This window comes from Ascaphus truei, unplaced genomic scaffold, assembly GCF_040206685.1.
Source record: "Ascaphus truei isolate aAscTru1 unplaced genomic scaffold, aAscTru1.hap1 HAP1_SCAFFOLD_477, whole genome shotgun sequence".
NCBI classification, from domain to species: Eukaryota; Metazoa; Chordata; class Amphibia; order Anura; family Ascaphidae; genus Ascaphus; species Ascaphus truei.
In genome coordinates this window covers 31,181-57,258 of record NW_027456808.1, presented here as the reverse complement: position 1 = coordinate 57,258, position 26,078 = coordinate 31,181, and the positions used below count along the sequence as shown (strand labels likewise).

The window sequence follows — 26,078 nt, the reverse complement described above, 5'->3', positions numbered from 1 at the left end:
ACTACTCCTAACTCCACCTGCCAGTAATAATCACTACTCCTAACTCCACCTGCCAGTAATGATCACTACTCCTACCTCCACCTACCCGTAATAATCACTACTCCTACCTCCACCTGCCAGTAATAATCACTACTCCTACCTCCACCTGCCCAGTAACAATCACTACTCCTAACTCCACCTGCCAGTAATAATCACTACTCCTAACTCCACCTGCCAGTAACGATCACTACTCCTAACTCCACCTGCCAGTAATAATCACTACTCCTAACCCCACCTGCCAGTAACAATCACTACTCCTAACTCCACCTGCCAGTAATAATCACTACTCCTAACTCCACCTGCCAGTAACGATCACTACTCCTAACTCCACCTGCCAGTAATAATCACTACTCCTACCTCCACCTGCCAGTAATAATCACTACTCCCTACATCCACCTGTCAGTAATAATCACTACTCCCTACCTCCACCTGCCAGTAATAATCACTACTCCTACCTCCACCTGCCAGTAATAATCACTACTCCTAACTCCACCTGCCGGTAACAATCACTACTCCTAACTTCACCTGCCAGTAATAATCACTACTCCTACCTCCACCTGCCAGTAATAATCACTACTCCTACCTCCAACTGCCAGTAATAATCACTACTCCCTACCTCCACCTGCCAGTAATAATCACTACTCCCTACCTCCAACTGCCAGTAATAATCACTACGCCTACCTCCACCTGCCAGTAATAATCACTACTCCTACCACCACCTTCCAGTATAATCACTACTCCCTACCTCCACCTGCCAGTAATAATCACTACTCCTAACTCCACCTGCCAGTAATAATCACTACTCCTAACTTCACCTGCCAGTAATAATCACTACTCCTACCTCCACCTGCCAGTAATAATCACTACTCCCTACCTCCACCTGCCAGTAATAATCACTACTCCCTACCTCCAACTGCCAGTAATAATCACTACGCCTACCTCCACCTGCCAGTAATAATCACTACTCCTACCACCACCTTCCAGTATAATCACTACTCCCTACCTCCACCTGCCAGTAATAATCACTACTCCTACCTCCACCTGCCAGTAATAATCACTACTCCTAACTCCACCTGCCAGTAATAATCACTACTCCTAACTTCACCTGCCAGTCATAATCACTACTCCTACCTCCACCTGACAGTAACAATCACTACTCCTACCTCCACCTGCCAGTAATGATCATTACTCCTAACTCCACCTGCCAGTAATAATCACTACTACTACCTCCACCTGCCAGTAATAATTACTACTCCTACCTCCACCTGCCAGTAATAATCACTACTTCTAACTCCACCTACCAGTAATAATCACTACTCCTAACTCCACCTGCCAGTAATAATCACTACTCCTACCTCCACCTGCCAGTAATAATCACTACTCCTACCTCCACCTGCCAGTAATAATCACTACTCCTAACTCCGCCTGCCAGTAACGATCACTACTCCTAACTCCACCTGCTAGTAATGATCACTACTCCTACCTCCACCTGCCAGTAATAATCACTACTCCTACCTCCACCTGCCAGTAATAATCACTACTCCTACCTCCACCTGCCAGTAATAATCACTACTCCTACCTCCACATGCCAGTAATAATCACTACTCCCTACCTCCACCTGCCAGTAATAATCACTACTCCTACCTCCACCTGCCAGTAATAATCACTACTCCTACCTCCACCTGACAGTAATAATCACTACTCCCTACCTCCACCTACCAGTAATAATTACTACTCCTACCTCCACCTGCCAGTAATAATCACTACTCATACCTCCACCTGCCAGTAATAATCACTACTCCATACCTCCACCTGCCAGTAATAATCACTACTCCTACCTCCACCTGCCTGTAATAATCACTACTCCCTACCTCCACCTGCCAGTAATAATCACTACTCCTACCTCCACCTGCCAGTAATAATCACTACTCCTACCTCCACCTGCCAGTAATAATCACTACTCCTAACTCCGCCTGCCAGTAACGATCACTACTCCTAACTCCACCTGCTAGTAATGATCACTACTCCTACCTCCACCTGCCAGTAATAATCACTACTCCTACCTCCACCTGCCAGTAATAATCACTACTCCTACCTCCACCTGCCAGTAATAATCACTACTCCTACCTCCACATGCCAGTAATAATCACTACTCCCTACCTCCACCTGCCAGTAATAATCACTACTCCTACCTCCACCTGCCAGTAATAATCACTACTCCTACCTCCACCTGACAGTAATAATCACTACTCCCTACCTCCACCTACCAGTAATAATTACTACTCCTACCTCCACCTGCCAGTAATAATCACTACTCATACCTCCACCTGCCAGTAATAATCACTACTCCATACCTCCACCTGCCAGTAATAATCACTACTCCTACCTCCACCTGCCTGTAATAATCACTACTCCCTACCTCCACCTGCCAGTAATAATCACTACTCCTACCTCCACCTGCCAGTATAATCACTACTCCTAACTCCACCTGCCCAGTAATAATCACTACTCCTACCTCCACCTGCCAGTAATAATCACTACTCCTACCTCCATCTGTCAGTAATAATCACTACTCCTAACTCCACCTGCCAGTAATAATCACTACTCCTACCTCCACCTGCCAGTAATAATCACTACTCCCTACCTCCGCCTGCCAGTAATAATCACTACTCCTACCTCCACCTGCCCAGTAATAATCACTACTCCTAACTCCACCTGTCAGTAATAATCACTACTCCTACCTCCACCTGCCCAGTAATAATCACTACTCCTACCTCCACCTGCCAGTAATAATCACTACTCCTACCTCCACCTGCCCAGTAATAATCACTACTCCTACCTCCACCTGCCAGTAATAATCACTACTCCTACCTCCACCTGCCAGTACCGATCACTACTCCTAACTCCACCTGCCAGTAATAATCACTACTCCTACCTCCAACTGCCAGTAATAATCACTACTCCCTACCTCCACCTGCCAGTAATAATCACTACTCCCTACCTCCAACTGCCAGTAATAATCACTACGCCTACCTCCACCTGCCAGTAATAATCACTACTCCTACCACCACCTTCCAGTATAATCACTACTCCCTACCCCAACCTGCCAGTAATAATCACTACTCCTAACTCCACCTGCCAGTAATAATCACTACTCCTAACTTCACCTGCCAGTAATAATCACTACTCCTACCTCCACCTGCCAGTAATAATCACTACTCCCTACCTCCACCTGCCAGTAATAATCACTACTCCCTACCTCCAACTGCCAGTAATAATCACTACGCCTACCTCCACCTGCCAGTAATAATCACTACTCCTACCACCACCTTCCAGTATAATCACTACTCCCTACCTCCACCTGCCAGTAATAATCACTACTCCTACCTCCACCTGCCAGTAATAATCACTACTCCTAACTCCACCTGCCAGTAATAATCACTACTCCTAACTTCACCTGCCAGTCATAATCACTACTCCTACCTCCACCTGACAGTAACAATCACTACTCCTACCTCCACCTGCCAGTAATGATCATTACTCCTAACTCCACCTGCCAGTAATAATCACTACTACTACCTCCACCTGCCAGTAATAATTACTACTCCTACCTCCACCTGCCAGTAATAATCACTACTTCTAACTCCACCTACCAGTAATAATCACTACTCCTAACTCCACCTGCCAGTAATAATCACTACTCCTACCTCCACCTGCCAGTAATAATCACTACTCCTACCTCCACCTGCCAGTAATAATCACTACTCCTAACTCCGCCTGCCAGTAACGATCACTACTCCTAACTCCACCTGCTAGTAATGATCACTACTCCTACCTCCACCTGCCAGTAATAATCACTACTCCTACCTCCACCTGCCAGTAATAATCACTACTCCTACCTCCACCTGCCAGTAATAATCACTACTCCTACCTCCACATGCCAGTAATAATCACTACTCCCTACCTCCACCTGCCAGTATAATCACTACTCCTAACTCCACCTGCCCAGTAATAATCACTACTCCTACCTCCACCTGCCAGTAATAATCACTACTCCTACCTCCATCTGTCAGTAATAATCACTACTCCTAACTCCACCTGCCAGTAATAATCACTACTCCTACCTCCACCTGCCAGTAATAATCACTACTCCCTACCTCCGCCTGCCAGTAATAATCACTACTCCTACCTCCACCTGCCCAGTAATAATCACTACTCCTAACTCCACCTGTCAGTAATAATCACTACTCCTACCTCCACCTGCCCAGTAATAATCACTACTCCTACCTCCACCTGCCAGTAATAATCACTACTCCTACCTCCACCTGCCCAGTAATAATCACTACTCCTACCTCCACCTGCCAGTAATAATCACTACTCCTACCTCCACCTGCCAGTACCGATCACTACTCCTAACTCCACCTGCTAGTAATGATCACTACTCCTACCTCCACCTGCCAGTAATAATCACTACTCCTACCTCCACCTGCCAGTAATAATCACTACTCCTACCTCCACCTGCCAGTAATAATCACTACTCCTAACTCCACCTGCCAGTAACGATCACTACTCCTAACTCCACCTGCCAGTAATAATCACTACTCCTACCTCCACCTGCCAGTACCGATCACTACTCCTACCTCCACCTGCCAGTAATAATCACTACTCCTACCTCCACCTGCCAGTAACGATCACTACTCCTACATCCACCTGCCAGTAATAATCACTACTCCCTACATCCACCTGCCAGTAATAATCACTACTCCTATCTCCACCTGCCAGTAATAATCACTACTCCTACCTCCACCCGCCAGTAATAATCACTACTCCTACCTCCACCTGCCAGTAATAATCACTACTCCTACCTCCACCTGCCAGTAATAATAACTACTCCCTACCTCCACCTGCCAGTAATAATCACTACTCCTACCTCCACCTGCCAGTAACGATCACTACTCCCTACCTCCACCTGCCAGTAATAATCACTACTCCTACCTCCACCTGCCAGTAATAATCACTATTCCTAACTCCACCTGCCAGTAATAATCACTACTCCTACCTCCACCTGCCCAGTACCGATCACTACTCCTATCTCCATCTGCCCAGTAATAATCACTACTCCTACCTCCACCTGCCAGTAATAATCACTACTCCTACCTCCACCTGCCAGTAATAATCACTACTCCTACCTCCACCTGCCAGTAATAATCACTATTCCTAACTCCACCTGCCAGTAATAATCACTACTCCTACCTCCACCTGCCCAGTACCGATCACTACTCCTATCTCCATCTGCCCAGTAATAATCACTACTCCTACCTCCACCTGCCAGTAATAATCACTACTCCTACCTCCACCTGCCAGTAATAATCACTACTCCTACCTCCACCTGCCAGTAATAATCACTATTCCTAACTCCACCTGCCAGTAATAATCACTACTCCTACCTCCACCTGCCCAGTACCGATCACTACTCCTATCTCCATCTGCCCAGTAATAATCACTACTCCTACCTCCACCTGCCAGTAATAATCACTACTCCTACCTCCACCTGCCAGTAATAATCACTACTCCTACCTCCACCTGCCAGTAATAATCACTACTCCTACCTCCACCTGCCCAGTAATAATCACTACTCCCTACCTCCACCTGCCCAGTACCGATCACTTCTCCTACCTCCACCTGCCAGTAATAATCACTACTCCTACCTCCACCTGCCCAGTACCGATCACTACTCCTATCTCCACCTGCCCAGTAATAATCACTACTCCTACCTCCACCTGCCAGTAATAATCACTACTCCTACCTCCACCTGCCAGTAATAATCACTACTCCTACCTCCACCTGCCAGTAATAATCACTACTCCTACCTCCACCTGCCAGTAATAATCACTACTCCTACCTCCACCTGTCCAGTACCGATCACTACTCCTATCTCCATCTGCCCAGTAATAATCACTACTCCTACCTCCACCTGCCAGTAATAATCACTACTCCTACCTCCACCTGCCAGTAATAATCACTACTCCTACCTCCACCTGCCAGTAATAATCACTACTCCTACCTCCACCTGCCCAGTAATAATCACTACTCCCTACCTCCACCTGCCCAGTACCGATCACTTCTCCTACCTCCACCTGCCAGTAATAATCACTACTCCTACCTCCACCTGCCCAGTAATAATCACTACTCCCTACCTCCACCTGCCCAGTACCGATCACTTCTCCTACCTCCACCTGCCCAGTAATAATCACTACTCCTACCTCCACCTGCCCAGTACCGATCACTACTCCTACCTCCACCTGCCCAGTACCGATCACTACTCCCTACCTCCACCTGCCAGTAATAATCACTACTCCTACCTCCACCTGCCCAGTAATAATCACTACTCCTACCTCCACCTGCCAGTAACTATCACTACTCCTACCTCCACCTGCCCAGTACCGATCACTCACTTCTGCAGATTATGCAACCGATCCAGGTGCCAAATTAACAAAGTTTCCTTTATTTTGTACAATAACCTCCTGAGTGGCACTAACTGCACGGCCTGGGCCTCATTCCTATTTAGAACTTGGAAAGCTCTGTACATGGGAAGAAGAGACCTGTGAGGTTGGGAAGCTCTGTACATGTGAAGAAGAGACCTGTGAGGTTGGGAAGCTCTGTACATGGGAAGAAGAGACCTGTGAGGTTTGGGAAGCTCTGTACATGGGAAGAAGAGACCTGTGAGGTTGGGAAGCTCTGTACATGGGAAGAAGAGACCTGTGAGGTTTGGGAAACTCTGTACATGGGAAGAAGAGACCTGTGAGGTTGGGAAGCTGTGTATATGGGAAGAAGAGACCTGTGAGGTTTGGGGAGCTCTGTACATGTGAAGAAGAGACCTGTGAGGTTTGGGAAGCTCTGTACATGTGAAGAAGAGACCTGTGAGGTTGGGAAGCTCTGTACATGGGAAGAAGAGACCTGTGAGGTTTGGGAAGCTCTGTACATGTGAAGAAGAGACCTGTGAGATTTGGGAAACTCTGTACATGTGAAGAAGAGACCTGTGAGGTTGGGAAGCTCTGTACATGGGAAGAAGAGACCTGTGAGGTTGGGAAGCTCTGTACATGGGAAGAAGAGACCTGTGAGGTTGGGAAGCTCTGTACATGGGAAGAAGAGACCTGTGGGGTTGGGAAGCTCTGTACATGGGAAGAAGAGACCTGTGAAGTTGGAAAGGTCTGTACATGTGAAGAAGAGACCTGTGAGGTTGGGAAGCTCTGTACATGGGAAGAAGAGACCTGTGAGGTTTCGCAAGTTCTGTAAAACTAAAGAACTCCCGTGTCTCCATTAAATGGAATCTCAACGCTGGAATCTTCCCTTCCATCCCACACCGATCTCCTGTCTCCCACACCGATCTCCTGTCTCCCACACCGGATCTCCTGTCTCCCACACCGGATCTCCTGTCTCCCACACCGATCTCCTGTCTCCCACACCGATCTCCTGTCTCCCACACCGGATCTCCTGTCTCCCACACCGGATCTCCTGTCTCCCACACCGATCTCCTGTCTCCCACACCGGATCTCCTGTCTCCCACACCAGATCTCCTGTCTCCCACACCGGATCTCCTGTCTCCCACACCGGATCTCCTGTCTCCCACACCGGATCTCCTGTCTCCCACACCAGATCTCCTGTCTCCCACACCGGATCTCCTGTCTCCCACACCGGATCTCCTATCTCCCACACCGGATCTCCTGTCTCCCACCCTGTCATGTAGTGCAGTATATGGCAGTGTGTTGGGGTACATGGCAGTGTGTTGGGGTACGCGGCAGTGTGTTGGGGTACGCGGCGGTGTGTTGGGGTACGCGGCAGTGTGTTGGGGTACGCGGCGGTGTGTTGGGGTACGCGGCGGTGTGTTGGGGTACGTGGCGGTGTGTTGGGGTATGCGGCAGTGTGTTGGGGTATGCGGCAGTATGTTGGGGTACAGGGCAGTGTGTTGGGGTACGCAGCGGTGTGTTGGGGTACAAGGCAGTGTGTTGGGGTAACCGGCGGTGTGTTGGGGTACAAGGCAGTGTGTTGGGGTAACCGGCGGTGTGTTGGGGTACGCGGCAGTATGTTGGGGTACACAGCGGTGCATTGGGATACGCGGCGGGTGATATAGATAGATGACACTGTTCCTCTTACACTCGGCCTTGGCACAGATGAGGCCGGTAGACGGGTTATGGAAGGATATGGCGGTGTGTTGGGGTACACGGCGGTGTGTTGGGGTACACAGCGGTATGTTGGGGTACACGGCGGTATGTTGGGGTACACTTTTCCTCTTACACTCGGCCTTGGCACAGATGAGGCTGGTAGATGGGTTATGGAAGGATATGGCGGTGTGTTGGGGTACACAGTGGTATGTTGGGGTACACAGCGGTATGCTGGGGTACACTGTTCCTCTTACACTCGGCCTTGGCACAGATGAGGCCGGTAGACGGGTTATGGAAGGATATGGCGGTATGTCGGGGTACACAGCGGTATGTTGGGGTACACGGCGGTATGTTGGGGTACACGGCGGTATGTTGGGGTACACGGCGGTATGTTGGGGTACACGGCGGTATGTTGGGGTACACAGTGGTATGTTGGGGTACACTGTTCCTCTTACACTCGGCCTTGGCACAGATGAGGCTGGTAGACGGGTTATGGAAGGATATGGCGGTATGTCGGGGTACACAGCGGTATGTTGGGGTACGCGGTGGTATGTTGGGGTACACGGCGGTATGTTGGGGTACGCGGCGGGTGATATAGGTGACACTGTTCCTCTTACACTCGGCCTTGGCACAGATGAGGCCGGTAGACGGGTTATGGAAGGATATGGCGGTGTGTTGGGGTACACGGCGGTGTGTTGGGGTACACGGCGGTATGTTGGGGTACACTTTTCCTCTTACACTCGGCCTTGGCACAGATGAGGCTGGTAGATGGGTTATGGAAGGATATGGCGGTGTGTTGGGGTACACAGTGGTATGTTGGGGTACACAGTGGTATGTTGGGGTACACGGCGGTATGTTGGGGTACACTGTTCCTCTTACACTCGGCCTTGGCACAGATGAGGCTGGTAGACGGGTTATGGAAGGATATGGCGGTATGTTGGGGTACACGGCGGTATGTTGGGGTACACAGCTGTATGTTGGGGTACACGGCGGTATGTTGGGGTACACGGCGGTATGTTGGGGTACACGGCGGTATGTTGGGGTACACAGTGGTATGTTGGGGTACACGGCGGTATGTTGGGGTACACGGCGGTATGTTGGGGTACACAGCGGTATGTTGGGGTACACTGTTCCTCTTACACTTGGCCTTGGCATATATGAGGCTGGTAGACGGGTTATGGAAGGATATGGCGGTATGTTGGGGTACACAGCGGTATGTTGGGGTACACGGCGGTATGTTGGGGTACACGGCGGTATGTTGGGGTACACGGCGGTATGTTGGGGTACACAGTGGTATGTTGGGGTACACGGCGGTATGTTGGGGTACACGGCGGTATGTTGGGGTACACGGCGGTATGTTGGGGTACACGGCGGTATGTTGGGGTACGCGGCGGTATGTTGGGGTACACGGCGGTATGTTGGGGTACACAGTGGTATGTTGGGGTACACGGCGGTATGTTGGGGTACACGGCGGTATGTTGGGGTACACGGCGGTATGTTGGGGTACACTGTTCCTCTTACACTCGGCCTTGGCACAGATGAGGCCGGTAGACGGGTTATGGAAGGATATGGCGGTGTGTTGGGGTACACAGCGGTATGTTGGGGTACGCGGCGGTATGTTGGGGTACACTGTTCCTCTTACACTCGGCCTTGGCACAGATGAGGCCGGTAGACGGGTTATGGAAGGATATGGCGGTGTGTTGGGGTACACGGCGGTGTGTTGGGGTACACAGCGGTATGTTGGGGTACACGGCGGTATGTTGGGGTACACAGCGGTATGTTGGGGTACACAGTGGTATGTTGGGGTACACGGCGGTATGTTGGGGTACACAGTGGTATGTTGGGGTACACAGTGGTATGTTGGGGTACACAGTGGTATGTTGGGGTACACAGTGGTATGTTGGGGTACGCGGCAGGTGATATAGGTGACACTGTTACTCTTACACTCGGCCTTGGCACAGATGAGGCCGGTAGACGGGTTATGGAAGGATATGGCGGTGTGTTGGGGTACACGGCGGTATGTTGGGGTACGCGGCGGTATGTTGGGGTACACTGTTCCTCTTACACTCGGCCTTGGCACAGATGAGGCCGGTAGACGGGTTATGGAAGGATATGGCGGTGTGTTGGGGTACACGGCGGTGTGTTGGGGTACACAGCGGTATGTTGGGGTACACGGCGGTATGTTGGGGTACACAGCGGTATGTTGGGGTACACAGTGGTATGTTGGGGTACACGGCGGTATGTTGGGGTACACAGTGGTATGTTGGGGTACACGGCGGTATGTTGGGGTACACGGCGGTATGTTGGGGTACACGGCGGTATGTTGGGGTACACGGCGGTATGTTGGGGTACGCGGCGGTATGTTGGGGTACACGGCGGTATGTTGGGGTACACAGTGGTATGTTGGGGTACACGGCGGTATGTTGGGGTACACGGCGGTATGTTGGGGTACACGGCGGTATGTTGGGGTACACTGTTCCTCTTACACTCGGCCTTGGCACAGATGAGGCCGGTAGACGGGTTATGGAAGGATATGGCGGTGTGTTGGGGTACACAGCGGTATGTTGGGGTACGCGGCGGTATGTTGGGGTACACGGCGGTATGTTGGGGTACACGGCGGTATGTTGGGGTACACTGTTCCTCTTACACTCGGCCTTGGCACAGATGAGGCCGGTAGACGGGTTATGGAAGGATATGGCGGTGTGTTGGGGTACACGGCGGTGTGTTGGGGTACACAGCGGTATGTTGGGGTACACGGCGGTATGTTGGGGTACACAGCGGTATGTTGGGGTACACAGTGGTATGTTGGGGTACACGGCGGTATGTTGGGGTACACAGTGGTATGTTGGGGTACACAGTGGTATGTTGGGGTACACAGTGGTATGTTGGGGTACACAGTGGTATGTTGGGGTACGCGGCGGGTGATATAGGTGACACTGTTACTCTTACACTCGGCCTTGGCACAGATGAGGCCGGTAGACGGGTTATGGAAGGATATGGCGGTATGTTGGGGTACACGGCGGTATGTTGGGGTACACAGCTGTATGTTGGGGTACACGACGGTATGTTGGGGTACACGGCGGTATGTTGGGGTACACGGCGGTATGTTGGGGTACACAGTGGTATGTTGGGGTACACGGCGGTATGTTGGGGTACACGGCGGTATGTTGGGGTACACAGCGGTATGTTGGGGTACACTGTTCCTCTTACACTTGGCCTTGGCATATATGAGGCTGGTAGACGGGTTATGGAAGGATATGGCGGTATGTTGGGGTACACAGCGGTATGTTGGGGTACACGGCGGTATGTTGGGGTACACGGCGGTATGTTGGGGTACACGGCGGTATGTTGGGGTACACAGTGGTATGTTGGGGTACACGGCGGTATGTTGGGGTACACGGCGGTATGTTGGGGTACACGGCGGTATGTTGGGGTACACAGTGGTATGTTGGGGTACACGGCGGTATGTTGGGGTACACGGCGGTATGTTGGGGTACACGGCGGTATGTTGGGGTACACTGTTCCTCTTACACTTGGCCTTGGCATATATGAGGCTGGTAGACGGGTTATGGAAGGATATGGCGGTATGTTGGGGTACACAGCGGTATGTTGGGGTACACGGCGGTATGTTGGGGTACACGGCGGTATGTTGGGGTACACGGCGGTATGTTGGGGTACACAGTGGTATGTTGGGGTACACGGCGGTATGTTGGGGTACACGGCGGTATGTTGGGGTACACGGCGGTATGTTGGGGTACACTGTTCCTCTTACACTCGGCCTTGGCACAGATGAGGCTGGTAGACGGGTTATGGAAGGATATGGCGGTATGTTGGGGTACACAGCGGTATGTTGGGGTACACGGCGGTATGTTCGGGTACACAGCGGTATGTTGGGGTACACGGCGGTATGTTGGGGTACACGGCGGTATGTTGGGGTACACGGCGGTATGTTGGGGTACACGGCGGTATGTTGGGGTACACAGCGGTATGTTGGGGTACACGGCGGTATGTTGGGGTACACGGCGGTATGTTGGGGTACACAGCGGTATGTTGGGGTACACAGTGGTATGTTGGGGTACACGGCGGTATGTTGGGGTACACGGCGGTATGTTGGGGTACACGGCGGTATGTTGGGGTACACTGTTCCTCTTACACTCGGCCTTGGCATATATGAGGCTGGTAGACGGGTTATGGAAGGATATGGCGGTATGTTGGGGTACACGGCGGTATGTTCGGGTACACAGCGGTATGTTGGGGTACACAGTGGTATGTTGGGGTACACGGCGGTATGTTGGGGTACACGGCGGTATGTTGGGGTACACGGCGGTATGTTGGGGTACACTGTTCCTCTTACACTCGGCCTTGGCACAGATGAGGCTGGTAGACGGGTTATGGAAGGATTTCAGGATGTGGGACACCGCCAGGCTGATGTCCTCGTTACTGGGGTACAGACTGACGGACGCAAATCGCAGGTACTGCAGCTTGGGGGATTCTTCTGGGCCCACCTTAATGTGAGGAATCTGGCAGGGGCGGGCGGAGAGAGAGAGGGGGGGTGCGGGAGAGAGGGAGGGGGGAGAGCGAGAGAGAGGGGAGAAAAGGGGAGAGAGTGAAAAGGTTATCAGTATGCAACAAGGGTTCAACACTTGTAGCCCTCTTTCCTACGCTCTAGAGTGACTACGGGTACTGCACACACCTGCGGCTCCAGGAGATCTGAGCCTCCGCTAACTGGGAGCCTGGGGTAACAATAATAATATCGGCAGCGCCTCCACTTACCCAGGATCCCCAATGAGTAAGATTCCCCTGGGCAAGAACAATAGCGACACGCATCAGATTGTAACTGTTTACTGCTAAGTATTGATAGAACCTTCTCTTGTAGGCAAAGCAATAACACACATATAGCACACGATGTATCCTTAACCACTACTTGCAATATAACACCTGTGGCTCGGCCACTCTCATAAGGAGAAATGTCTCTGTCCCGTCACCGCGTTCCCCCACACCGTGTCCATATAGCTAAAGATATGTATATAGGCTCAGTCCTTTGGCCACTCCACTTAGTGTCCCCAAAGAGTGTTCCCTAAGGCGGGATCAGCGCCTGTTGACCGGTGTTGGTGCACTTAGTAAATACCTTCTGGTCACTGTGGTGACCGGCAACAACTTCACAAAGGACCGCCGATCCAGCGCAGTCTCTCACAAGTTGTGGATGATGCACAGCAGTTTGTCACCAACCGCAGCTCCGCGACACTGTGTCCCTGTCTGTCTATGCAGTAAGGTTAGGTGTCGCTACCACTATAGGGCGTCCCTGCAGCACCACAAGCTATGGTGACTCAGGGAATACACGGGGGCCTGAGGGGGAATCTGCCTACGCAGGTGGGTCACTGACCCCCTGCACACACACTACCTCTCCCCTTGCTCCTCCGGTGCCCTCTGATAGCGCGGTCTCTCCCCCACGCTTCCCTTTCCTGCCTCTCGCAAATCCTGCCCTCCTATTTGCTCCCTGGCATCAGGTGCTGAGGCTCGTGGGGGTTGTAGTTTACTTGCTGAGCCTCTTCTCATTGGCCGCCTGTTCGCGCGCTTTGTACTGCGCATGCGCGAACTCTCTCCGCTCTGACAGTCACTCCTGACTATTGCGCAACAACATGGCGGCGCCCTGTGCTACCGGGCCGCGGCGTAACCTTCCAAACACCTCCTCCAGATACACGCTGCAGCAAAGGTAGAAGCAACCTGAGACATCCCTACATTCTCCCCCTCGCAGAATCCAACGTCCCCGCTTGGGAACGTAACCATACATATTGTGCAATTAAAACTGTATACCGGCGAAATACACCCTATCCAGTATACTCTACATGAGGTTATACATTTCACTGAACATGCCAATCATAGATCTCACTTTATGGCGAGCCCACTGCTGAGCCTCATAATGGGGTGCCCCAAATTGATCGTACGCCATCCTCATTGGAGGTTGACCAGTTCTTTGGCTTCTGCGAAGGTGCTCTTCGGTTACTCCCTCTGGAGAGTAACAGGTCTCATTGGGCAAGTCAAACTCTGCCCTTGAGGGGCTCAAAGTGTCTTTACAGTCTTCTTGGGGCACAAAGCATGGGCTCTGTGGATCTAGCGGCTGGCTCATTGGAGTCAGCGTGTCTGTCGTTGGACCAAGGGGCCCTTTACCCGTAGCTCCTTCGGGAGATGCCCCCGCGGTCGAAAGGCCCCTTTGAGAGGTTCCTTCCATAGGATCCTCAGAGGTGGCATTTACTACAGTCTCTGGGCCATCCTCTGTATTATCAGCTTCTCCATCGAGTGAAACAGTGGGCTCTTCCAATTCGTTGTCCCCTACTTGAGGTATGGGGAGGAGGTGGTTTCTATGCCATACCTTTACCCGGCCATTGGATTCTTTGATGCGGTATACCGGGAGGCCAGGCATCTGCGACTCCACTTCATACACACCCTCTCTCCAACGGTCAGCCACTTTGTGCTTCCCAGGAATACAGAAATTGCGAAGGAGAACCGCGTCCCCCGGGCGGATTTCCTTATGGCGCACTTTGTGATCATAGCGCCTCTTATTACTCGCATTTAGTTGCGCCGCTGCCTTCTTGGCCAGTTTGTATGCCTGCTGTAAGCTGTCTTGTAATCTCTGCACATATCGAAAGTGAGTCATATTGGATACCCCATCGGAAGATATCCGTAGTCGCACATCCACTGGCAGCCTAGCTTCTCGTCCAAACATTAGGAAGTACGGAGTATAACCTGTGGACTCGTGTCGAATACAGTTGTAAGCATGCACTAACATCTCTACGTGCTTACTCCACTCCGTCTTCTGAGAGCCCTTCAGGGTGTCCAACATGTCGAGTAGAGTTTGTTTGAAACGTTCGGGTAAAGCGTCCCCTTCCGGATGATACGGGGTAGTCCGGGACTTGGTGATATTCAGCAACTTCAGCAGTTCTCGTATGAGGTTACTCTCGAAGTCCCTGCCTTGATCATAATGCAATCGATTCGGGAGTCCATAATGAATGAAGTATTTCTCCCACAGCACTTTAGCCACTGTCACCGCCCGTTGGTTCTTGGTAGGAAAAGCTTGAGCATATCTTGTATAGTGGTCCGTAATCACCAGTACATTCCCGATACCCGGTGTGTCGGGCTTGATGCACAAGAAATCCATACACACCAGATCCATGGGGCCTGAGCTTTTCAGATGGGCCATGGGGGCCGCCCGGGTGGGGAGTGTCTTCCTCTGTATACAACGAGTGCACTGCCTACAATGTATCTCTACAGATTATTTCATTTTGGGCCAATAGAATCGATCACGAAGTAGCCGGAACGTTTTGTCAATGCCCAGGTGACCATGATCGTCGTGTAATGCCCGGAGTACCATGTTTTGTAGAATCTTGGGCAAGAATAACTGCCGCCGGTCGTGATGGTTGTGATACGGTATGACCCGATACAATAGACAGTTGTCTAGTTCAAATTTTTCAAGCTCCTTCATTAATAGGGCCACCAGTTCTCTGGGAGCTCGTCTAAGCAGGGAGGGGTTCTCTTGCTGCAAGGCTTGGCGAGCTAATTCAACCACTGGATCTTGAATCTGATATTGCACCAATTCCTTCCAGGCAATAATCTTATTTTCACTGATATTCATCCCAGCTGGATGTCGGTACATCCTAGGAACTGCTCTGGACTGACACCCTAGTGAATCTGCTATTCTTAACTCCGAGAATGCTACTCGATCATCAACCACGGCAGCTAGAGAACACAGCGCCCGTATACCAGGCCCCGGGATTTCTTCCCACACTTCCTCGTCGGTAGTAGGGTGGGGCCCCGGTCTTCTAGATAGAGTGTCTGCCCCTATGTTGGTAGGCCCTGGTTTGTACTTGAGATTGAATCGATAGTTTGCCAGTGCCGCTAGCCAACGGTGGCCTGCCGCATGCAGTTTAGCCGACGTATTGACGTATGTCATCGGGTTATTATCCGTTCTAACCTCAAACTGCACGCCATACAGGTAGTCATGTAACTTATCCACGATAGCCCACTTGAGGGCTAGGAACTCCAATTTGTGAACTGGGTAGTTCTGTTCGCTTGGGGTCAGACTTCGACTAGCATACGCCACCGGGCGGAGTCCAGTGTCATGTTTCTGATGCAACACTGCCCCCAAGCCGTTAAAGCTTGCATCCACATGCAGGACGTATTCTCGGTCAGGGTCCGCATACGCCAACACCGGGGCTTGGGTTAAATTGGTCTTCAAGGCTAGAAAGGCCTGTTCGCATGCAGGGGTCCACTTATCCACAAATGGTGCTTGAGCTGAGGTGGCTTTCCTCCCGGTGTCTTCAGGGTATATTTTTAGAAGATTGTTAAGGATTTTGGCCTTACTCGAGTAGCCCTCCACGAATCTTCGGTAGTACCCGCAGAACCCCAGAAATGACTTCAATTCCTGGACGTTGTCGGGTCTCGGCCAATTCACCACAGCCTCTATCTTCCCAGGATCCGTAGATATCCCTTCTGCCGATACAATATGGCCCACATAAGTCACGGACATGCGGCAGAACCGGCATTTGTCCATGGACAGCTTAAGTCCCTCGTTGCTGAGTCGATCCAGCACATTCAACAGCCGTTCTTCATGCTTCTCCAGCGTCTTCCCGAACACTATGATGTCGTCCAGGTACACCAGGCATTCCCGAGGATTCATATCCCCAATGGTCTTTTCCATCAGACGCTGGAAAGTGGCTGGCGCCCCGCATATCCCTTGAGGCATACGGGTGAACTCATTGAACCCTAAAGGACAGATGAAAGCTGTTTTCTCTTGATTGTCCGAATCCATGGGCACCTGGTAATACCCAGACCTCAGGTCCAACATGCTGAACCACTTATTCCCGGATAGCGCATTCAGGAGGTCTTCAATTCGCGGAAGGGTATACTGATCGGGTACAGTACGATTGTTCAAGGTCCTATAGTCCACGCATAGTCATACGGTCCCATTCTTCTTGCGCACTACTACAATAGGTGAGGCATATGGACTGCGTGATCCTTGGATGATACCGGCCTCCTCCATTTCGTTTAACAGCCTCCTCACCTCTTCCACATCTCAGGGTGCGATGCGTCGAGACCACTCACGGAACGGCGTCGTGTCGCTCAATCGGATGGTATGCCGGGCACTGCGAATGCACCCCACATCCATATCGCTTGTAGAAAACACCTCCCGGCGGGTTTCCAACTTCGTCTGCAGTCTTTTCTTCCAATCCTCTGGCAGAGGCGAATCTCCGAAATCAAACGCCAACTTTGGGGCCGCCGCATGAACAGTGGCGGCCGGGCGTCTACCTTCTGCCTTTCCCTCAGGGGTCACCGGATAGATTCGGCCCAGCTGCTGCCTGTGATCAATGGGCATGGGGTAAAGGGAAAGGTTTCTCACGTATACCCGAGTTCGGTGCGGAATTTTACCCGCCCACTTCTTTACAGAGGCCATCACCTTGTAGCCGAGCCGCTGGTTATCAAGTACTGTATGGTACTTTCCAAAGAGACTAGTCGATCCTACGGACATCTCGCAGGGTAGTGACACGCTGCAGTCATCATTCTTCCTTCTCCTGGCGGAATCTCTGTCAGTCCATGCTCCATATTATACAGCACCCCGTGCTCTTCTTTGGCCGCAATCCGGCCGCAGGCCTCTTCTAACACTGGGCAGGCCGTTAGAGCCAGCAACGGTAGCTCACCCGCTTCCTGCAAGTACATACGGATCACGGCTTGTACAATGTCCGTATTGGACCCCATGATTATAGGGGAGCTGGGATGGTCCTGGGGTTCCAGGCACACTAGCGCTTCCACCTCCACGGGGTGATGCTTTCCGGTATTCAGCTGGGGGATGTCCAGGTGCACTCTTACCACTCCATCGATAGGGTAGTCTTCATGGCTTAGCCCTCTCAACTTCAGGGGGTCTGCGGACAGTAGCGGCAGCCTATGCAGATGCTGATCGTAGAAGGGTCGATACACAATGGTTACTTGGGACCCGGTATCCAGTAGGGCTGATGCATACTGTAGATATCTTCAATAACAACCTTGACGATGGCCACCGGCCCAATGCGGCTACTCACTGGAGATGGGCCAGGTGCTTCACTGGCTTGAGGAGTACACAGCATGGACTTGGCCGGTCGGGTTGCCGTTCTGCATTTGCCAGGGCATTGCGACGAGATATGACCCAGCCTGCCGCAGCCGTAGCACTGGATGTTACTTCTGAAAGGACCACTCCGGAAGGCTGGGCAAGATCGTTCCGAGGTGGGACTTCCACGGGCAGCCTCAGACTCTTCTTTATCTGGGATCCCGCTCCCAGCTTTTGCCTCTGATTTCTTGGCTTCCTTGGAGGACACCCCCGTCTTTTTGGCCGCGGTCAGGTCTCGCCCCAGCAATACAATCTCGTGCCTGTACTCGGTCCATCAGGTCATCAAACGACAGGGCTTGTCCCGGCACCAGGCACCCGCTGACTCTTACGGACACTGGATGTAGCGGAAGGAGGCCCCTTAGCAGTTGCGTGGTTCGCAGTCCATCTGCATCCGCCTTTTGTACTACTTTCCTTCTTACCAGGGTCCAGAGGTCCAAATGTAGACGCCTAAGAAATTCAGACACCATTTCCCCCTCTTTCTGGGTCAGGGCGTGGAACTTGGCCATCAGCGCAAACGCATCCACCGGAATCCCATAGGCTTTGGTGAGGGCGTGAATGATGCCATGCGTGTCTGCATCAGGGTGGTCATCCCGGTAACAATGCACCATGTGGGAAGCGGACGGTCGTAGGCATTCGATTATGTGCTGCCTCCGCACGGCATCAGTGCAGGACCATTCAGGGAGTACCTGTTCAGCATGATCCAACCATTCTTCAAAGCCGACTCTTCTCCCAGGGGGACGGGCTTGTCTCCAGAAAACGCCTTTAGCTTCCGGTACTGATGCGACTGGGTGGATTGATGTATGGCCTCTGCTAGCACAGGGAGGGACACATTATTAGGCGTGATATTCCCGGCAGGGGCATATGCATCCAGTCTAGACATACTGCTTCTACTTAGCGAGGGCCGAATGGTGGAGGGGGTGAAAGATACGCCTAGGCCCATGGCGGCGGGTCACCGAGGGTTCAGACTTCCAACAGGGGTTGGCCGTGGCGGTTCTAGATGGACCAGGGTACTCTTTCTGTGGCGTGGACGCAGCGAAGGGTTCGGCTACACCCGCCTGTACTAGCGAGCAATGGATGCCCGGCGCTTCAGGCAGGATTAGTATAGAGGGAATGGCTTCTGGGCATATGTCCCGTTCTGTAGCGAATAGTACTTTACGCCCGGTGTGCTCCCTGTCATAATTGTGATCTACCACTCGGGCCGTGGCCAGGAACGGAAGTTTCCTTACTTGATCAGCCAGTTACCAGGGAGGTGGCGGCAGGGACATTTCCAATGGCAATGGCGCAGGCCAGTGGGACCTGGTGTCGTCGGGCCCACTTACACACCTCGGTCTGCGAGGGCACAAACATGGTGAAAATAGAGACGCAATTGAGAAAAAAAATATATAGTGCACCCCAGGTCTGAGATCTCAGCAGCGCCTCCAAATGTAGCCCTCTTTCCTACGCTCTAGAGTGACTACGCAGAAAAAAGGAATAGGTGCAAAACAGCGCTAGGAATACTAATGAATAAATGTTCAGGCAGCCAGGTGAAAGACTGGTGGTACAACCAGTCAGGGAAACAGATGAAAAAAAGGGGTTAACCGGCGCCAAAGAGGGTAAATACCAGTCCTGTTGTGACAGTCCAAATACAGTCCTTGGGATGATGAATGGTGATGATTCTCACCTCAGCAGTGCATATGTGAAAAAAGAGAAAGAGAAAGAAAAATAATAGTGCAGTAAATCAACACAGGGGGGGGTAATCACAGATACTGACAAAAAAACAACAAACAAGACATACAAACATATAACACTAGCACGGCCTAAATATTAATAAAAAGCATATTTATTGATGTGGAAATGTGCATAAACCGCATCCGGAGGGGTAAAATTGCAACCCTACTCACAAAATGCTGGAAAGGTACAGGCAGATCTGCTGTATGCAGCTGGGCTCTCAAGATGGCGACCGGAGCACTTGTGCTGGCGTCCACACGTGACTAGGAAGCCAGGCAGATGACTCAGATGACGAGCTCTCTGGGCGGACGTGACGTCACCCCCGTTGTGTATTCTCCACCGGCTCACAGGACTCCAGTCCTCCAGTCCTCATCAACAGCCGCAATATCGCCGTACCTCGGTTCAAAACACTTGTTGGAGACTGCAGAGTTTCTCCTTTGGAACTGCAGACTTCACCACACTGAAACACTCTAAAAACTTGAAACTTCCCGACGCGTTTCGTACGCATGCGCGTACTTCTTCAAGTACATCCCTTGAAGAAGTACGCGCATGCGTACGAAACGCGTCGGGAAGTTTCAAGTTTTTAGAGTGTTTCAGTGTGGTGAAGTCTGCAGTTCCAAAGGAGAAACTCTGCAGTCTCCAACAAGTGTTTTGAACCGAGGTACGGCGACATTGCGGCTGTTGATGAGGACTGGAGGACTGGAGTCCTGTGAGCCGGTGGAGAATACACAACGGGGGTGACATCACGTCCGCCCAGAGGCCTCGTCATCTGAGTCATCTGCCTGGCTTCCTAGTCACGTGTGGACGCCAGCACAAGTGCTCCGGTCGCCATCTTGAGAGCCCAGCTGCATACAGCAGATCTGCCTGTACCTTTCCAGCATTTTGTGAGTAGGGTTGCAATTTTTCCCCTCCGGATGCGGTTTATGCACATTTCCACATCAATAAATATGCTTTTTATTAATATTTAGGCCGTGCTAGTGTTATATGTTTGTATGTCTTGTTTGTTGTTTTTTTGTCAGTATCTGTGATTACCCCCCCCCCCCTGTGTTGATTTACTGCACTATTATTTTTCTTTCTCTTTCTCTTTTTTCACATATGCACTGCTGAGGTGAGAATCATCACCATTCATCATCCCAAGGACTGTATTTGGACTGTCACAACAGGACTGGTATTTACCCTCTTTGGCGCCGGTTAACCCCTTTTTTTCATCTAGAGTGACTACGGGTACTGCACACACCTGCTGGCTCAGGGAGATCTGGGCCTCCACTAGCTGGGAGCCTGGGGTAATAGTTATAGTACTGGCAGCGCCTCCACTTACCCAGGATCCCCAGTGAGTAAGATTCCCCTGGGCAAGAACAATAGCGACACACGTCCGATTGTAACTGTTTACTGCTAAGCATTGATAGAACCTTCTCTTGTAGGCAAAGCAATAACACACATATAACACACGAGGTATCCTAACCACTACTTGCAATATAACACCTGTGGCTCGGCCACTCTCATAAGGAGAAATGTCTCTGTCCCGTCACCGCGTGCCCCCACACCGTGTCCATATAACTAAGGATATGTATATAGGCTCAGTCCTTTGGCCACTCCACCCAGTGTCCCCAAAGTGTGTTCCCAAAGGCGGGATCAGCGCCTGTTGACCAGTGTTGGTGCACTTAGTAAATACCTTCCGGTCACTATATACAGGACGGAGAATACACTATATACAGGACGGAGAATACACTATATAAAGGAAGGAGAACACACTATATACAAGACGGAGAACACACTATATACAGGAAGGAGAACACACTATATACAGGACGGAGAACACACTATATACAGGACGGAGAATACACTATATACAGGACGGAGAACACACTATATACAGGACGGAGAACACACTATATACAGGACGGAGAATACACTATATACAGGAAGGAGAACACACTATATACAGGACGGAGAACACACTATATACAGGACGGAGGACACACTACATACAGGACGGAGAATACACTATATACAGGAAGGAGAACACACTATATACAGGATGGAGAACACACTATATACAGGATGGAGAACACACTATATACAGGACGGAGAACACACTATATACAGGATGGAGAACACACTATATACAGGACAGAGAACACACTATATACAGGAAGGAGAACACACTATATACAGGACGGAGAACACACTATATACAGGACGGAGAACACACTATATACAGGACGGAGAACACACTATATACAGGACGGAGAACACACTATATACAGGACGGAGAACACACTATATTACAGGACGGAGAACACACTATATACAGGACGGAGAACACACTATATACAGGAAGGAGAACACACTATATACAGGACGGAGAACACACTATATACAGGAAGGAGAACACACTATATACAGGACGGAGAACACACTATATACAGGACGGAGAATACACTATATACAGAAAGGAGAACACACTATATACAGGATGGAGAACACACTATATACAGGACGGAGAACACACTATATACAGAAAGGAGAACACACTATATACAGGACGGAGAACACACTATATACAGGACGGAGAATACACTATATACAGGACGGAGAACACACTATACACAGGATGGAGAACACACTATATACAGGACGGAGGACACACTACATACAGGACGGAGAATACACTATATACAGGAAGGAGAACACACTATATACAGGATGGAGAACACACTATATACAGGATGGAGAACACACTATATACAGGACGGAGAACACACTATATACAGGATGGAGAACACACTATATACAGGACAGAGAACACACTATATACAGGAAGGAGAACACACTATATACAGGACGGAGAACACACTATATACAGGACGGAGAACACACTATATACAGGAAGGAGAACACACTATATACAGGACGGAGAACACACTATATGCAGGACGGAGAACACACTACATACAGGAAGGAGAACACACTATATACAGGACGGAGAATACACTATATACAGGAAGGAGAACACACTATATACAGGACGGAGAACACACTATATACAGGACGGAGAACACACTATATACAGGACGGAGGACACACTATACACAGGACGGAGGACACACTATATACAGGACGGAGGACACACTACATACAGGACGGAGAACACACTATATACAGGACGGAGGACACACTATATACAGAAAGGAGAACACACTATATACAGGACGGAGAACACACTATATACAGAAAGGAGAACACACTATATACAGGACGGAGAACACACTATATACAGGACGGAGAACACACTATATACAGGAAGGAGAACACACTATATACAGGACGGAGAACACACTATATACAGGAAGGAGAACACACTATATACAGGACGGAGAACACACTATATACAGGACGGAGGACACACTATACACAGGATGGAGGACACACTATACACAGGACGGAGGACACACTATATACAGGACGGAGAACACAATATACACAGGACGGAGGACACACTATACACAGGACGGAGGAAACACAGGCCTCTTACCTCCTTCTCCCCACAGATGTGGCTGACCGTAGACGCCGAGGCCGGGCTGTTTGAGGGTCCGAGAATAGAGACAACCCCCTTAGGTAATATCTGACACACTGCAAGAAAGGGGGGGGTGAGTAACCTTCATATAGCACTATACCCTCTGCACCTCTATATAGTACCAACTGTCATTAAATCAATCAGGAAAGGGAGTCCCGATACATATAGCACAGCAGTATATCTATAACACGCAGAGCATCGCGCAGCAGTATATCTATAACACGCAGAGCATCGCGCAGCAGTATATCTATAACACGCAGAGCATCGCACAGCAGTATATCTATAACACGCAGAGCATCGCGCAGCAGTATATCTATAACACGCAGAGCATCGCGCAGCAGTATATCTATAACACGCAGAGCATCGCGCAGCAGTATATCTATAACACGCAGAGCATCGCACAGCAGTATATCTATAACACGCAGAGCATCGCACAGCAGTATATCTATAACACGCAGAGCATCGCGCAGCAGTATATCTATAACACGCAGTGCATCGCACAGCAGTATATCTATAACACGCAGAGCATCGCGCAGCAGTATATCTATAACACGCAGTGCATCGCACAGCAGTATATCTATAACACGCAGAGCATCGCGCAGCAGTATATCTATAACACGCAGAGCATCGCACAGCAGTATATCTATAACACGCAGAGCATCGCGCAGCAGTATAACTATAACACGCAGAGCATCGCACAGCAGTATATCTATAACACGCAGAACATCGCGCAGCAGTATATCTATAACACGCAGAGCATCGCACAGCAGTATATCTATAACACGCAGAGTATCACACAGCAGTATATCTATAACACGCAGAGCATCGCACAGCAGTATATCTATAACACGCAGAGTATCACGCAGCAGTATATCTATAACACGCAGAGCATCGCGCAGCAGTATATCTATAACACGCAGAGCATCGCACAGCAGTATATCTATAACACGCAGAGCATCGCGCAGCAGTATATCTATAACACGCAGAGCATCGCGCAGCAGTATATCTATAACACGCAGAGCATCGCGCAGCAGTATACCTATAACACGCAGAGCATCGCGCAGCAGTATACCTATAACACGCAGAGCATCGCGCAGCAGTATATCTATAACACGCAGAGCATCGCGCAGCAGTATACCTATAACACGCAGAGCATCGCGCAGCAGTATATCTATAACACGCAGAGCATCGCGCAGCAGTATATCTATAACACGCAGAGCATCGCGCAGCAGTATACCTATAACACGCAGAGCATCGCGCAGCAGTATATCTATAACACGCAGAGCATCGCGCAGCAGTATACCTATAACACGCAGAGCATCGCGCAGCAGTATACCTATAACATGCAGAGCATCGCGCAGCAGTATACCTATAACACGCAGAGCATCGCGCAGCAGTATATCTATAACACGCAGAGCATCGCGCAGCAGTATATCTATAACACGCAGAGCATCGCACAGCAGTATATCTATAACACGCAGAGCATCGCACAGCAGTATATCTATAACACGCAGAGCATCGCGCAGCAGTATATCTATAACACGCAGAGCATCGCGCAGCAGTATATCTATAACACGCAGAGCATCGCGCAGCAGTATATCTATAACACGCAGAGCATCACACAGCAGTATATCTATAACACGCAGAGCATCGCACAGCAGTATATCTATAACACGCAGAGCATCGCACAGCAGTATATCTATAACACGCAGAGCATCGCACAGCAGTATATCTATAACACGCAGAGCATCACACAGCAGTATATCTATAACACGCAGAGCATCGCGCAGCAGTATATCTATAACACGCAGAGCATCGCACAGCAGTATATCTATAACACGCAGAGCATCGCACAGCAGTATATCTATAACACGCAGAGCATCGCGCAGCAGTATATCTATAACACGCAGAGCATCGCGCAGCAGTATACCTATAACACGCAGAGCATCGCGCAGCAGTATATATATAACACGCAGAGCATCGCGCAGCAGTATATCTATAACACGCAGAGCATCGCGCAGCAGTATATCTATACAAACCCAGGACTGCCTGACCCAGTCTGGACTCAGGGGGTCTCTCGAGCACTCACTTGTATCGGTGGTCTCGTACTGACTGTCTCTCTGCAGCTCGAAGATCTCCACCTCCACGCGCCCGCTCGCTGCACCTTGCGTGTGGCTGTTGATATGTTCACGAGCGAGCGCAAGTGCCAACCTCTCGCCGCGGCCGCACACCGTCTGATCGTCAAGGATCGCCGCTGTGAGGAGAGACAGGGAGAGCGTTACTGCAGGAGGCAGGCAGGGAGAGCGTTACTGCAGGAGGCAGGCAGGGAGAGCGTTACTGCAGGAGGCAGGGAGAGCGTTACTGCAGGAGGCAGGCAGGGAGAGCGTTACTGCAGGAGGCAGGCAGGGAGCGCGTTACTGCAGGAGGCAGGGAGAGCGTTACTGCAGGAGGCAGGCAG

At 50.6% G+C, this 26,078-nt stretch overlaps 1 protein-coding gene across 1 annotated transcript in view; it reads right to left on the bottom strand.

Annotated features, from left to right (window-relative positions):
* LOC142484948 (glutamate receptor ionotropic, kainate 5) overlaps positions 1–25,825 on the bottom strand; it is a 100,982-nt gene extending 75,157 nt beyond the window's left edge. Inside the window, exons 1-3 of the mRNA XM_075584202.1 lie at positions 25,710–25,825; positions 23,579–23,676; positions 12,556–12,721 (exon numbers count right to left, since the gene is read on the bottom strand). Coding sequence (XP_075440317.1) covers positions 12,556–12,721; positions 23,579–23,676; position 25,710 — 265 coding nt within the window. The 5' untranslated portion in view covers positions 25,711–25,825. The remainder of the gene's footprint in view (positions 1–12,555; positions 12,722–23,578; positions 23,677–25,709) is intronic.
* Positions 25,826–26,078: the final 253 nt, after the last annotated feature.